General features: G+C 43.6%; 1 protein-coding gene across 1 annotated transcript in view; it reads left to right on the plus strand.

Moving 5' to 3' along the window:
* Positions 1–5,164, plus strand: part of LOC120028880 (nectin-3-like protein) — a 68,353-nt gene extending 63,189 nt beyond the window's left edge. Inside the window, exon 7 of the mRNA XM_038974133.1 lies at positions 1,957–5,164. Coding sequence (XP_038830061.1) covers positions 1,957–2,621 — 665 coding nt within the window. The 3' untranslated portion in view covers positions 2,622–5,164. The remainder of the gene's footprint in view (positions 1–1,956) is intronic.
* Positions 5,165–13,530: the final 8,366 nt, after the last annotated feature.

Consider the following 13,530-nt stretch of genomic DNA (forward strand, 5'->3'; position numbering starts at 1 on the left):
CAATGGAAACAGGATGCACCTCAGCTCAATTTCGAGTCTCATAGCAAGGTGTCTGAATACTTAAGTAAATAAGGTATTTCAGTTTTTATTTGTAATAATTTTGCAAAAATGTCTAAACCTGTTTTCGCTTTGTCCTTATGAGGTATTATGTGTAGATTTATGAGGATTTTTTAAATTTAAATACATTTTAGAAGGCTTTAACGTAACAAAATATGGAAAAAGTCAAGGAGTCTGAATAATTTCCGAATGCACTGTATATTGTGCCTATTGGAGCCTATATTGTGCTCAGTGCTCCCCATCATACACCATGTCCCTCTCTAGCTACCAGGATGAGATGGCACTGCAGTGGATAGCTGCTGTCTTACGGGCTCCTCACCAATTCTGCTATTTTGTGTGTTTTTTTATGTAAACTCTTTTGTACATAATATTTTCGCCATCATTTCCTATGACCTCGTACCCCTACACATCGACTCTGTAATGGTACCCTGTGTATATAGCCAAGTTATCGTTACTCATTCTGTATTTATTCCTCGTATTATTATTTTTCTATTATCTATTTTTCCTCTCTGAATTGTTGGGAAGGACCCATAAGTAAGCATTTCACTGTTGTTTACAAAGCATGTGAAAAATTACATTTGATTTGATATGAGGAGGTCCAGCCCTGGAGGTTGGGCGTGCTTGTCTTAAGGCTAAGGAGGAGGCGTTATATATCAGCTCACTGACCTTGAGCTGCCTCTCCCCTCCCCCTTCTCCCCCCTTTACATTATCACTGGTCCCTTAGTCACTGCTTTATAATTGCAGGTTAGTTAGATTCTCACTCAGTCAGGTAAATTTCAGCCATGAAGGCTGTGCTTGCTGCCATCCTGGTTGCATTTGATCAGTCGTAGCTAAGACTCCAGTGTTAAGGGGAGATAGAAAGCAGTCCTAGTGCAGCTTAGACTCCAGTGTTAAGGGGAGATAGAAAGCAGTCCTAGTGCAGCTTAGACTCCAGTGTTAAGGGGAGATACAAAGCAGTCCTAGTGCAGCTTAGACTCCAGTGTTAAGGGGAGATAGAAAGCAGTCCTAGTGCAGCTTAGACTCCAGTGTTAATTGGAGATACAATGAGGTCCTAGTGCAGCTTTCAGTGTGTCTTTGTAGTCAGGCTCTTCATGTGTCTCTAGAGATACAGGCTGCTTTTTGTCCTGAAGGGAGGTCAATATTCAGACACAGTAATCCTCTCTCTGGCTCTGTCTCTCTGTCTGTCTTTCTTTGTCTGTCTCTCTTGTCTGTCTTCTCTGGCTCTGGGTGTCATCACAGTAACTAGCCACTGAAGGACAAATCAGAGGCAGGAACCTCGCATCGATCACACACTGCTTCATCTTCTCACATGACTTCCCAGAGAGAGGGGAAGACCAAATCACACGCATGCACGCGTGCGCACTCACACACACACACAGTCGTCTTCCCCTCTTAAATCCCCATTTTCTCTTTACTTTCCACCAGAGTCACTCACTCCTTTACAGAGTCACTCACTCCTTTACAGAGCCCCGAGTCACTCACTCCTTTACAGAGCCCCGAGTCACTCACTCCTTTACAGAGCCCAGAGTCACTCACTCCTTTACAGAGCCCAGAGTCACTCACTCCTTTACAGAGCCCAGAGCCTTTGGTGTTTGTCCAGACACTTTACTTATTTAATTAATATGCTCTTTCAAAACAACGTGTTAGAATTTCAATTAAGCTTTTTTGTAAACTGTCATTTTCTAACAGGTTATAAACATTAGTGTATTCTATTTGTTCTGTATTCAATGATTATACTGTGTCACCAATCAGATTCATACTAAAGACATTGATTCCTACAGATTATTAACTGACATTAAAAAAAAAAATATTCTGTCATGCCATTCCCTCCCTCCATTAAACCTCATCTCTGCCCCCCCCCTCTCTCTCTTTCACAACCATCTTCTATCCATCCATCAGATCCTCCCCCCACCACGGCACCAGTCCCCACCACCTCTACTCTCCTCTTCCTGGACACCAGTGACACCAGCATGGCCCCCAACAAGCGGCGAGGAGCGAGCGGCCACTTCACCTCACCCACCCTGGCCTCCCTGTCAGACAGCAGCCTGGGTACCATAGTGGGCGGGGCTGTGGGCGGGGTCCTGCTCCTGGGGTTGCTGCTGATCCTGGGCGGAGCTTGCTTCATGCGCAAGCGGAGGACCTTCAGGGGTGACTACTACACCAAACAGTACCTGGGCCCCTCCGACATGCAGAAGGAGTCCCAGCTGGACGTGCTCCAGCCCCACGAGCTGCAGGAGGTCTACGGGGACGGGCACAACTCTACCTGCAAGGACAGCCAGGAGCTGAAACCCAAGCCGGGACTGGGAGGTGACATAATTTACCCCAATGACATCAAGGACAAGGAGGACTGGGGCGACGGCCACAGGGGCCTCCGGGAGGGCAGCTACTACCCTGTTGAAAACCACAACAACATCCACCACCCCAAAGGGCCGCTCGTTCACACTCCCACTGTGACCAACGGCTCCCCCTACCTGCCGGAGGACTGCTATGACAACGGCACAGACAGCGAGTATGTGTCCCACATGGATGGGTCTGTGATCTCACGCAGAGAGTGGTATGTCTGAGAGCTACAGGGAAGCTGGAAAATACCTTTTGGCTCAAAATGACTCGGTGAGACAATAATTTAACAGGCGTTGAAATAGATATGTTATAGAGAATTTGTCAATTCAATAAACAGACTCTTCTAGACAAGAATGAACATTCCCGGCTCATTTGTGTGCTCTGACCCCAAGGACTTCCATATGACTTCCATATGGAGTGTGTTATAATGTCGTAGCATCTCAACAGATGATCGCAGGCTGGGAATGGCAGTAATATGCTGTCATTATCCGCTTAACTTTAGAACTAGGGTTCATTTGGCAAGGTTTTCTCTGTACTACGTTGTTTCAACAGATGTGAGCGGTTCACGTTGTGTCGTTCTGCTTTTATGTATGTAAACACCTGTCTTACGTCATGAGTCTGGCATTTCAGCCCTCATTAGTGAAATATTTCTATCCCTTTTGAAAATTCTAAACTATGTGCCCATATGTTGCATCAATTCAAACCCCTCATATTCAATGACATTTCCCAAAACAATTGCCTGTAATCATATGACTTTATGACTTTTTCATAAAGGTTACATTCTGATTGCTTGTTGCTGTTGAGAGCACCTAAATCAGATTATATTTTAGTTTTAAAACTGTTATACAGATGTGAAAGGGAAAAGAATTCAACAATGTGACAAAAAGGGAGCAATTTGCCAAGTTTATGGTTCTAGATGACGATAGAATATATCCACATGTTGTGAGCAGGATGTACAGTGATACTGTCAGGACTATGGTACGTGATAAGACTCTTTTAAGCACATCGGAGGAATACATCTCAAGGTGTGTATCTATTTAGGACAGTGTATTGCACATGTTCTTTAGCATTGGTGGCACATTCTAGATTGTGTCCCAAAGGCACCCTATTCCATATACATTCAGTGGCCAGGTTATTAGGTACACCCATATAGTCCTGACTGTCATCAGCATGACGCAATAGGAACCGGGATTTGTCGGACCAGGCAATGTTTTTCCACTCCTCAATTGTCCAGTGTTAGCTGACAGGAGTGAAACTCAGTGTGTGTCAGTGGGATCTGTGATGGATTTTCTCCAGTACACAACCAGGCACCATGACATGGTCTTTGTCCCAAATGGCATCCTATTCTGTACATAGTGCACTACTTTTGAACAGAGCCGTATGGGCCTTGGTCAAAAGTAGTGTACTATATATGGAATTAGGATTCCATTTGGGAATGAGTCCATGACATGAGGTTGTAGCTACAAAAGGGTTGACATCACCAGTGATCATATCTCCATTAGCTGATATTGACCTTCCATTTCCTGTTCCTGCTCAGCCGGTAGCTTCGTTCTACCTGAGAAACTAAAGGATCAAAGTGGCCTCTCCAAAGCCTCGCCGTTAAAGGCAAGATCTCTTCAGTCAATTGGTCGGGTGGAGGGGAGCATGTATACACTGACTGTTGGAGGAGGGGGTTGTAGAGGGGGAGATCTCCCTGTGGCATTTCAAGATGGGGCTTGGTTTTAGCCTGAGGTTTCTTTGTTTCTTCTTCTGGGGTTTTGCAGATTGAGGGCACACTCTTTTTAATTTGATCCTTCTTTTTTTTGTTGCTCCCAACCCTTTGGTGGCTCATAAAACACTTGCGTATCACACACACACTCCACATGCTGCCTGCTGCCTAGGCCACTCCAACCCTGCCATGTTCAAAGCCCAGCCCTCACCTCAAAGTTTTAGCTTTTTAATTAACTTCTCCTCCCTGGATGGACTTGGCAAATGTTTGACCTCAGTGATGTGTAGAGCATCTGTGTATGCAAGCATACTCATGTGTTTTATCTGTTTGATTCAAGGCTTCCAGCGTGTGCCTGACTAAAATGGACAAAGCCCCTCGGTGAAAACATTTCTTAGCTTAGCTACTGCTCAGACATCCACCCAGGGGTTGTGGGCACGTAGGCTAGATACAATGCAGGGATAGATTCTCATGTCTTTGACTGTTTGTCTGTACACACAATGTGAGGTTAGCTTGGTCTTACTCCCTGTTTTGAACATTTGTCCAAATACAGGCTGGCCTTTGACATGTAATTTCATTGGGAGTGGAAGAAAGTGATTGAATGTTTACTTTGGCAAAGCTTTTGTTTTCAACTTGACCTTCTTTGGAATGGAAAGAGATTATTGTTGTGCCTATACTGCTTTCATTTAATTTGAATCCTTTATGGTTTATTCTTCTGCTTATGTATATATGTTCATGATTTCTATGTGTGATGATTCATGTGTTGATGTAAGTCCTGAAGGCCTCTGGAGAGAAAGGTTGGTGCCTTATGCCTTTTTATGTCCTTTTTAGTATTTATGATTTTGTTGCTTGTTTTTAAACCAGCACAGTTGACTTAAGGTGAATTGTTTAGCCTTATACACACAGACTCTTGTAGCAGCTTAAGTTACAATGTACCTGAAAATTGTATTTCACTGGAAAATTACATGGGTAGTACTAAGCAGGCCAGAATCATAGTCAATGTTATTGTTTTGTAAATATGCTGGCTTTTTTTATTCTTTATTAAAAAACAAATGTTTTGTATTTTTTGGGTCTGAAATTGTCACAGTGCATTAGATTATTTTATATTAAAAAAAATTGATTTCACCTTAATTTAACCAGGTTGGCCAGTTGAGAACAAGTTCTTATTTACAACTGCGATCTGGCCAAGATAAAGCAAAGCAGTGCGACACAAACAACAGAGTTACACATGGGATAAACAAACGTACAGTCGATAACACAATAGAAACATCTATATACAGTGTGCAAATGTAGTAAGATTAGGGAGTTAAGGCAATAAATAGGCCATAGTGGCGAAATAATTACAATTTAGCAATTAAACACTGGAGTGATAGATGTGCAGAAGATGAATGTGCAAGTAGCGATACTGGGGTGCAAAGGAGAAAAAAAAGAAATGACAATATGAGGATGAGGTAGTTGGGTGGGCTATTTACAGATGGGCTGTGTACAGGTGCAAAGATCGATCAGCTGCTCTGATAGCTGATGCTTAAAGTTATAGACCCCACCCAATGTTTGAGTCTTGCCATAAACAACCCAACAAGTATTAGCTAATTAACACAAGCAGAGCACCAGGGAGAGAACATCAAAGGCCATAGCTGAACTGTAACGGCTGTCCTCCTCCTCTTCAGACGAAGAGGAGGAGTAGGGATTGGACCAAAGCGCAGCGTGATAATTTGACATAATGAAGTTTATTAAAGTAAAGACGAAAACCGAAATAACACTTCAACAAACTACAAAATAACAAACGAACGTAGACTGACCTAAAACATGTGAACTTACATATAACGAAGAACGCACGAACAGGTACACGACTACAAACAAACGATACAGTCCCGTGTGGTAACATATACGGACACAGGAGACAATCACCCACAAACAAACAGTGTGAACAGCCTACCTTTATATGGTTCTCAATCAGAGGAAACGTCAAACACCTGTCCCTGATTGAGAACCATATAAGGCTAATTACACCTGACCTAAACATAGAAACACAAAACAATGAATGCCCACCCCAACTCACGCCCTGACCAACTAAACACATACAAAAATAACAGAAAACAGGTCAGGAACGTGACATGAACAGAGAAATTGTTTGAGCTCATGGGCTCGGAAATAACTAAATGCTGCAGAGAGTGCAGCGCAGTTATAACAAAAATGTTGTCAAGGGCCACCGCCGGCCGGGCCAGCTCTCCTTGGTGTGATGTAACGAGGACTGTGGACTGCAGAACATCTACAGCAGAGATGTCATGGCAGAGTGAGAAGCAACTCTCTGCTGTCTGTCAGATGGGTGTCGTGATCTGGTCATACTGCCCAGTTTGGAAAGAGGAACCTCTCAGTCCCAGATGAACACATGGGTCAGTGCTGCACCTCTGACCGTGAGAGAGAGACGGGGCGCCAGACAAGGGGGAGAGCGGGGCGAAAAGGTTCTCCATACATCAGCAGTGGAGTGCTGTCTCCACGGTGACTTGGTTCAGTGCACTTCATATAGCAGGCCAGGCCATGGAGAGGGTTAAGGGTTTACTTCTGAAGCCTTTGTTTTTCACCATTTTCCTCTCCTCTCTATAAAACTGCCATTTCTCTTTCTTTACGTGTTTGGCAGACATAATGTAAGCCTGGAAACATGCAGTATCTACTGTATGACTCCCTAAAAGAAAATTGTTTCTATACTCCCCTAGTCACTTGACCTTTTCAAATCATACATGTGGCTGAATGTGGAGTACATTAAGTCATTTGCATGCGTGAAACTTCTTTGACAAATACCCGTGAAATGAACAGGGCAATTTAGGAAAGAAAGAAGCAGCCGTTTTTGTTTGAATGAATCAGTGGATATTCATTGTTTTCGGCTAAAGGGTTGTATTTGGTTAAAGACTAGGTAAGGACAGCACAACAAAAGCCCTTTTGTACTGAGCACCTCCTCTGAGACTGAGAGCAAAGACAATGAAGGTTTTCAGACTGAGGGCCTTTCACAGATTATACTCTACCGTAGCTGTGCTGTTCCCAGCCTGCTCTCTCTCTCTCTGCTGGATGAGAAGATAGCTGTGTTTGTCACAAAGTTTTAAAGAGAGGGTGGAGAGTGATGGGAGCTTACAGTCGTGGCCAAAAGTTTTGAGAATGACACAAATATTAATTTCCACAAAGTTTGCTGCTTCAGTGTCTTTAGATATTTTTGTCAGATGTTACTATGGAATACTGAAGTATAATTACAAACATTTCATAAGTGTCAAAGGCTTTTATTGACAATTACATGAAGTTGATGCAAAGAGTCAATATTTGCAGTGTTTTTCAAGACCTCTGCAATTAATTGACAGCCCTGGCATGCTGTCAATTAACTTCTGGGCCACATCCTGACTGATGGCAGCCCATTCTTGCATAATCAATGCTTGGAGTTTGTCAGAATTTGTGGGTTTTTGTTTGTCCATCCGCCTCTTGAGGATTGACCACAAGTTCTCAATGGGATTAAGGTCTTGGGAGTTTCCTGGCCATGGACCCAAAATATTGATGTTTTGTTCCCCGAGCCACTTAGTTATCACTTTTGCCTTATGGCAAGGTGCTCCATCATGCTGGAAAAGGCATTGTTCGTCACCAAACTGTTCCTGGATGATTGGGAGAAGTTGCTCTCAGAGAATGTGTTGGTACCATTCTTTATTCATTGGCTGTGTTCTTAGGCAAAATTGTGAGTGAGCCCACTCCCTTGGCTGAGAAGCAACCCCACACATGAATGGTCTCAGGATGCTTTACTGTTGGCATGACACAAGACTGATGGTAGCGCTCACCTTGTCTTCTCCGGACAAGCTTTTTTCCAGATGCCTCAAACAATCGGAAAGGGGATTCATCAGAGAAAATGACTTTACCCCAGTCCTCAGTAGTCCAATCCCTGTACCTTTTTGCAGAATATCAGTCTGTCCCTGATGTTTTTCCTGGAAAGAAGTGGCTTCTTTGCTGCCCTTCTTGACACCAGGCCATCCTCCAAAAGTCTTTGCATCACTGTGCGTGCAGATGCACTCACACCTGCCTGCTGCCATTCCTGAGCAAGCTCTATACTGGTGGTGCCCCGATCCTGGCGCTTGCTGGACTTTCTTGGGCGCCATGAAGGCTTCTTCACAACAATTGAACCGTTCTCCTTGACATTCTTGATGATCCGATAAATGGTTGATTTAGGTGCAATCTTACTGGCAGCAATACCCTTGCCTGTGAAGCCCTTTTTGTGCAAAGCAATGATGACGGCACGTATTTCCTTGCAGGTAACCATGGTTGACAGAGGAAGAACAATGATTCCAAGCACCACCCTCCTTTTGAAGCTTCCAGTCTGTTATTCGAACTCAATCAGCATGACAGAGTGATCTCCAGCTTTGTCCTCGTCAACACTCACACCTGTGTTAACGAGAGAATCACTGACATGATGTCAGCTGGTCCTTTTGTGGCAGGGCTGAAATGCAGTGGAAATGTTTTTGGGGGATTCAGTTCATTTGCATGGCAAAGAGGGACTTTGCAATTAATTGCAATTAATCTGATCACTCTTCATAACATTCTGTAGTATATGCAAATTGCCATCATACAAACTGAGGCAGCAGACTTTGTGAAAATGTATATTTGTGTCATTCTCAACTTTTGGCCACGACTGTACAGTATCCCTCAGTGGACAGTACTACCATAATCTACTTCAGGCATATTGTGTCTATTCTCAGAGTCCAGATGTGCAGTATGGTCGGTACTGTCTTTAGATACCATAGGTCTGTATATCAGGGTTTTATGACAGCCATGGGCCAAATGCCCCTTTAATAAAATCCACCACTATGCATATCTACATCCCGGGCCTGCAGTAGCTAGCCTGAGTGCCAGTCTCTTTGTGCTATCATGCTAAATCCTTGTCACTTGGAAAGAGCACAACAAAATCTGGGACCAGGCTAAGCTACTTCAACACAAAAACATTGACATGCTGCAATGAAGGCAGGCAGGGGCAGAGAGCTGCATGCTTTCACATAGGTCGGATTAAGCCCCTTATGGATCAACCTCTAATTGCCATCATGGTATGCAAGGGGCTGTGATTAGAATGAGTGGGCAGTCATCGCACTGGGACGTTACAAGACCCCCACATCCCCGACATTGTTCTCCAGTGCTAGAGCACATATAATCCTCAATGGATTTAAATCCTTCAGGCCCAAACACTGCAATGGTCCCTGGGAAATAGCCTACAAAAAAAACAACAGAACAAGGGAGAGCAGGTGGAAGTGGAGGCTCAGATACTACTATAGTAGTAGGACTGGCCTGGTGTCAAATATACTGTCCATACAGTACATAACTGGGTAATGTATTTGACCAAAAGGAACATAATACATTCCGATATCCTAAGACATATTTGTCCTGACGCAACAAACTAGCCAAGATAGTCAGAATTAGTGTGCATCCCAAATGACACCCTACTTTTGACCAGGACTCATCTCTGTTCAAAAGTAGTGCACTACACTGTAATAAGGTGCCAGAGAGCACCATCTGTCCAGTGATTTCCCCTGGCTGCCTGAGAGGTTGTCTGTCGGCCATGTTGTTGTTCTTTAGAGATCAGCTGCTGTTATCCTTAGCATTAAAGCTGTGTTTATTCCACCTGTCCTCTGGCTGTCTGTCACTCAAAACAGACAGGCACTCCTCCTGACAGACAGCTGAGGAGTAGCAGGAGTAGACACCACACACTCCATGTCTCATCCCTCCTCTCAAACATAGTGCTCTGCTGTCTGTTTGCTTGGAGACTGACAGTATTGTCTCCGTATAGAACACTTGTTATAGTGTCTATGATTGTCTCCTTGCTCTTCTCTACTGCCAGCTGTGCCTTTGTACACTTGACACCACACATCATATGACTCCTGCTTTGATGAAGAGGCTCACAGCCAAGAGAGTTGTCGGTTTTGTTTGAGCACCACTTGAGATTGTTGTCTCAGATATCAGTTCAAAACCCTAATGCACTGACAGTGCCATATGCCTGCTTTCACTACTCAATGACTGCTTGGGACTTGCTCACTTGAACTACTTTTGTTGGCCTTGTATTTTAGGAAAGTTTGGCCTTAAAGATACGTACTAGTTTTAAGGTTTGTCCATTGTAAGACAGAGGCACTTTTGACTTAATTAAACACAATCAGTACTGTATCCAGCATGCTAGATGATAAAATACGAAAATCAAACAAAGGGAGCAAAGTAATACCATTGTTCCACAACAAAACACAGACGTGTGTGACAGCGGAGGGGAAGATGAGGTGAAAACACAACTGATGTCAAACTAATAAATGACATGACATATAGAGGGAGGGGATGTGAGAGGCCCCATCTAGAGGCCTTTAAAGGTGAGCAGCATGAAGTCCTAATTACAGGGACTTAACACTGGCCTGTGCTGCACTCACGCTGCGCTGGACTGGAGTTTAGACCTGCTGCTCCCGCTGCTAGGAGGAAGGAGAGGAGACTGACGGACCCTTCTTCTGCAGGCAGTGTATTTGTCCCTAATGGAACCCTATTCCCTATGTAGTGTACTACATTTGACCAGAGCCCTATGAGCCCAGATCAAAAGTAGTGCACTACAAAGGAAATAGGGTGCCTCTCAGGTCTGAGACTTGGGGCATAACAGACGTTATAGAGGCAGATATAATCCATTGTCTGGAACGTTAGGTATAATCAGGTTAGGCAACATTCTGACCTTGACTGGTCCAGTCTGAGGGAGAGAGGAGGGGAGGACTGGAGAGGAATATTCCATCATCAAATCAGCTACTTTCACAACATTACTCCTGTCAGGTTGAACCTTCATGCTCACTGAGTTTACCTGCAATAATGATCCCAATTTACTCCCCGCTGACCAATCACATGGCACTGCCTGCTGTTCACACTGAGAGAAGAAAATTAACTTGGAAAAGGACCAGAGATTGAGAGAGAGAGGAGCTGGTCAAGACTTACTGTGACTGCGTCCCAAATGGCAGGCACTCTGTTTCCCATGTAGTGCACTACTTTTGACAAGAGTCCATAGTGCACTAAATAGAAAATAGGGAGCCATTTGCGCTACATAATACAGTACCTTATAGAGGGCATCATGAGGGTTAGATGTTTACCATGTGAATCAGATTTGACATTGTTAACCTTGGCCCTTGTCTCCTCCCTCGCTGTGCTGTCAGGGTTGGAACCCTCTTTTAGACCAGTTAGTGCTTGTTTTTATCACACAACTTCAAAAGGAAGTTGTGGAGTATATTCACATGACCCAAGAAGATGAAACGAGACAGATTCTTATGGTGTAATACTGCCTATTGAGAGATGACTTAGGTGACTGTTACTGTGCATAGAGTAAAATAACAAATCCTTTTAGATTATGCCTCAACTAAAAATGGCTTGCAGACACAGACGATTTTATATGCCCTCAAGGGTGACTAACATCATAAAGTTATTGAGCTCTTTCAATTAGCTAAATCTCCAAGTGGCTCCCGTGGTGACAGCAGAACAAATGCTATGTGGCAGCTCTCTTTTGGCCACGCTGCCGTTTGGACCCATGGCTTTGTTTTTCAATTCACCCCTGGCTGTGCTACCTGGAAAGGAGGGGTCATGAAAGTGTGTCACTCTAGCAATAAGGATCAGAGGACTGGTAGCTAGCTGGTAACCGTGACTATGCACTTTCATTTTTCAGCCTGGCTTGTATAATCCCAGAAGGCAATAAAACCGTCTGGCCACCATGTCTGGCTCCAGACCTTTTTTATTGACTGAAAATGTTGAGCCCCTAAGATTATTAGGTGGAATATGTGGCAAAATTTGACTTTTTAGTGCCTATTTTTTTCTCTTTTTACTTGATGTTGGACGTCATTAAGCAAACACTGGACAGGAGTGAGTCACTAATTATAGAGGAGAGAAAGTCCTATGGCTGTGTCCCAAAAGGCACCCTATTCCCAACATAGTGCACTACTTTTGAACAGATCCCTATGGGCTCTGGTCAGAAGTGCACTACCTAGAGGAATAGGGAGCCATTTCAGATGCAGCCCATGTGTTTTAATGAGGTTCTGCATGTCTACTGTACCAAACCATGACTCCAGTAACTCTGTTGCTAGGGACACAGGTCATCCCAGTCAGACTCAATATTTATGTTGGCCAAGTTTCCCAAACTTGGCACTACACAGCTGATTCAAATAACCAACTCATCATCAAGCTTTGATGATTTTAATCAGCTGTGTAGTGCTAGGCAAAACAACTAAACGTGCACCTAAGGGTGCACCTAATAGAACAGGCTTTGTGCAGATGTGTGTCTATGAGTCTGAATGTGGAGTCATTATTGATATATTGTGAGAGGGAGAGAGAGAGCCGTGGAAGTGTGGACACAGCGGTCAAGTAAAGCCTGAGTAGCCAGAGGAGGTTGGGGCGCCAGGCCAGGCAGGGCCACCCGACTGTGACAAGGTCTGCTGTTTTTTCAGAGCTGGGGGATGGGTGTTGATTCCTCCTCCTCCTGGGTGACTAGTCATTTCACATCTATATGAACAAAGATTTGATAGGACAACGACTTTAGTCTTTAGTTATAACCTAATTAAAGTTAGAATCCTTAAATTAAACAATAACAAAGCGGATTCCACGCCTCTGTTTTGGTAAAAATCTGAAGAACGTGCCTGGGTAAATGTAACCTTTCTCAAATTCATAGACAGAGATATGGAGGCAAGGACTACTGTAACCATCCAAGATACAGAAATGTGAGTTTTAACCATGTTTTGAGGCCATACAGTGTTTGTGTACATGTACTTTGTTTACAAACAAGCTGATGTTTTGGTTTCTGATGGGGTACAACAGTTGAACTAAGCTCATGAGGCATTTATAAGTGATATTCTTCAAGATTGATATATATTCATTCATAAGTTCAAAAATGGATGTAGCAACTAAGGATTCTAGCTTTAAAAACTCTGCAGCACTTTTTGTCTCCATTTTATATGTCACGTTCCTGACCTGTTTTGTATTTATTTAGTATGGTCAGGGCGTGAGTTGGGTGGGTTGTCTATGTGTTGTTTTCTATGTTGGGGTTTTGTGCGTTCGGCCTGGTATGATTCTCAATCAGAGGCAGCTGTCAATCGTTGTCCCTGATTGAGAATCATACTTAGGCAGCCGGGGTTCACGTGTGTGTTTGTGGGTGTTTGTCTTTCGTGTCAGTATTCGTGCCACACGGGACTGTTTTCGGTTGGATTCTATTTGTTAATTTGTTTCATTGTAGTGTTCAGTTAATTTTATAATAAATTATGGACACTTTCCACTCTGCGTCTTGGTCCGATCCCTACACCTCCTCTTCAGACGAAGAGGAGGAAATCTGCCGTTACATTATAGCTATGAACATAGCTGTTTTTTGTTTCCAGTGAATTATCCATTTAGACCAGTCTTTTACAGTCATTAGTGGTTCT

This window comes from Salvelinus namaycush, chromosome 34, assembly GCF_016432855.1.
Source record: "Salvelinus namaycush isolate Seneca chromosome 34, SaNama_1.0, whole genome shotgun sequence".
NCBI classification, from domain to species: domain Eukaryota; kingdom Metazoa; phylum Chordata; class Actinopteri; order Salmoniformes; family Salmonidae; genus Salvelinus; species Salvelinus namaycush.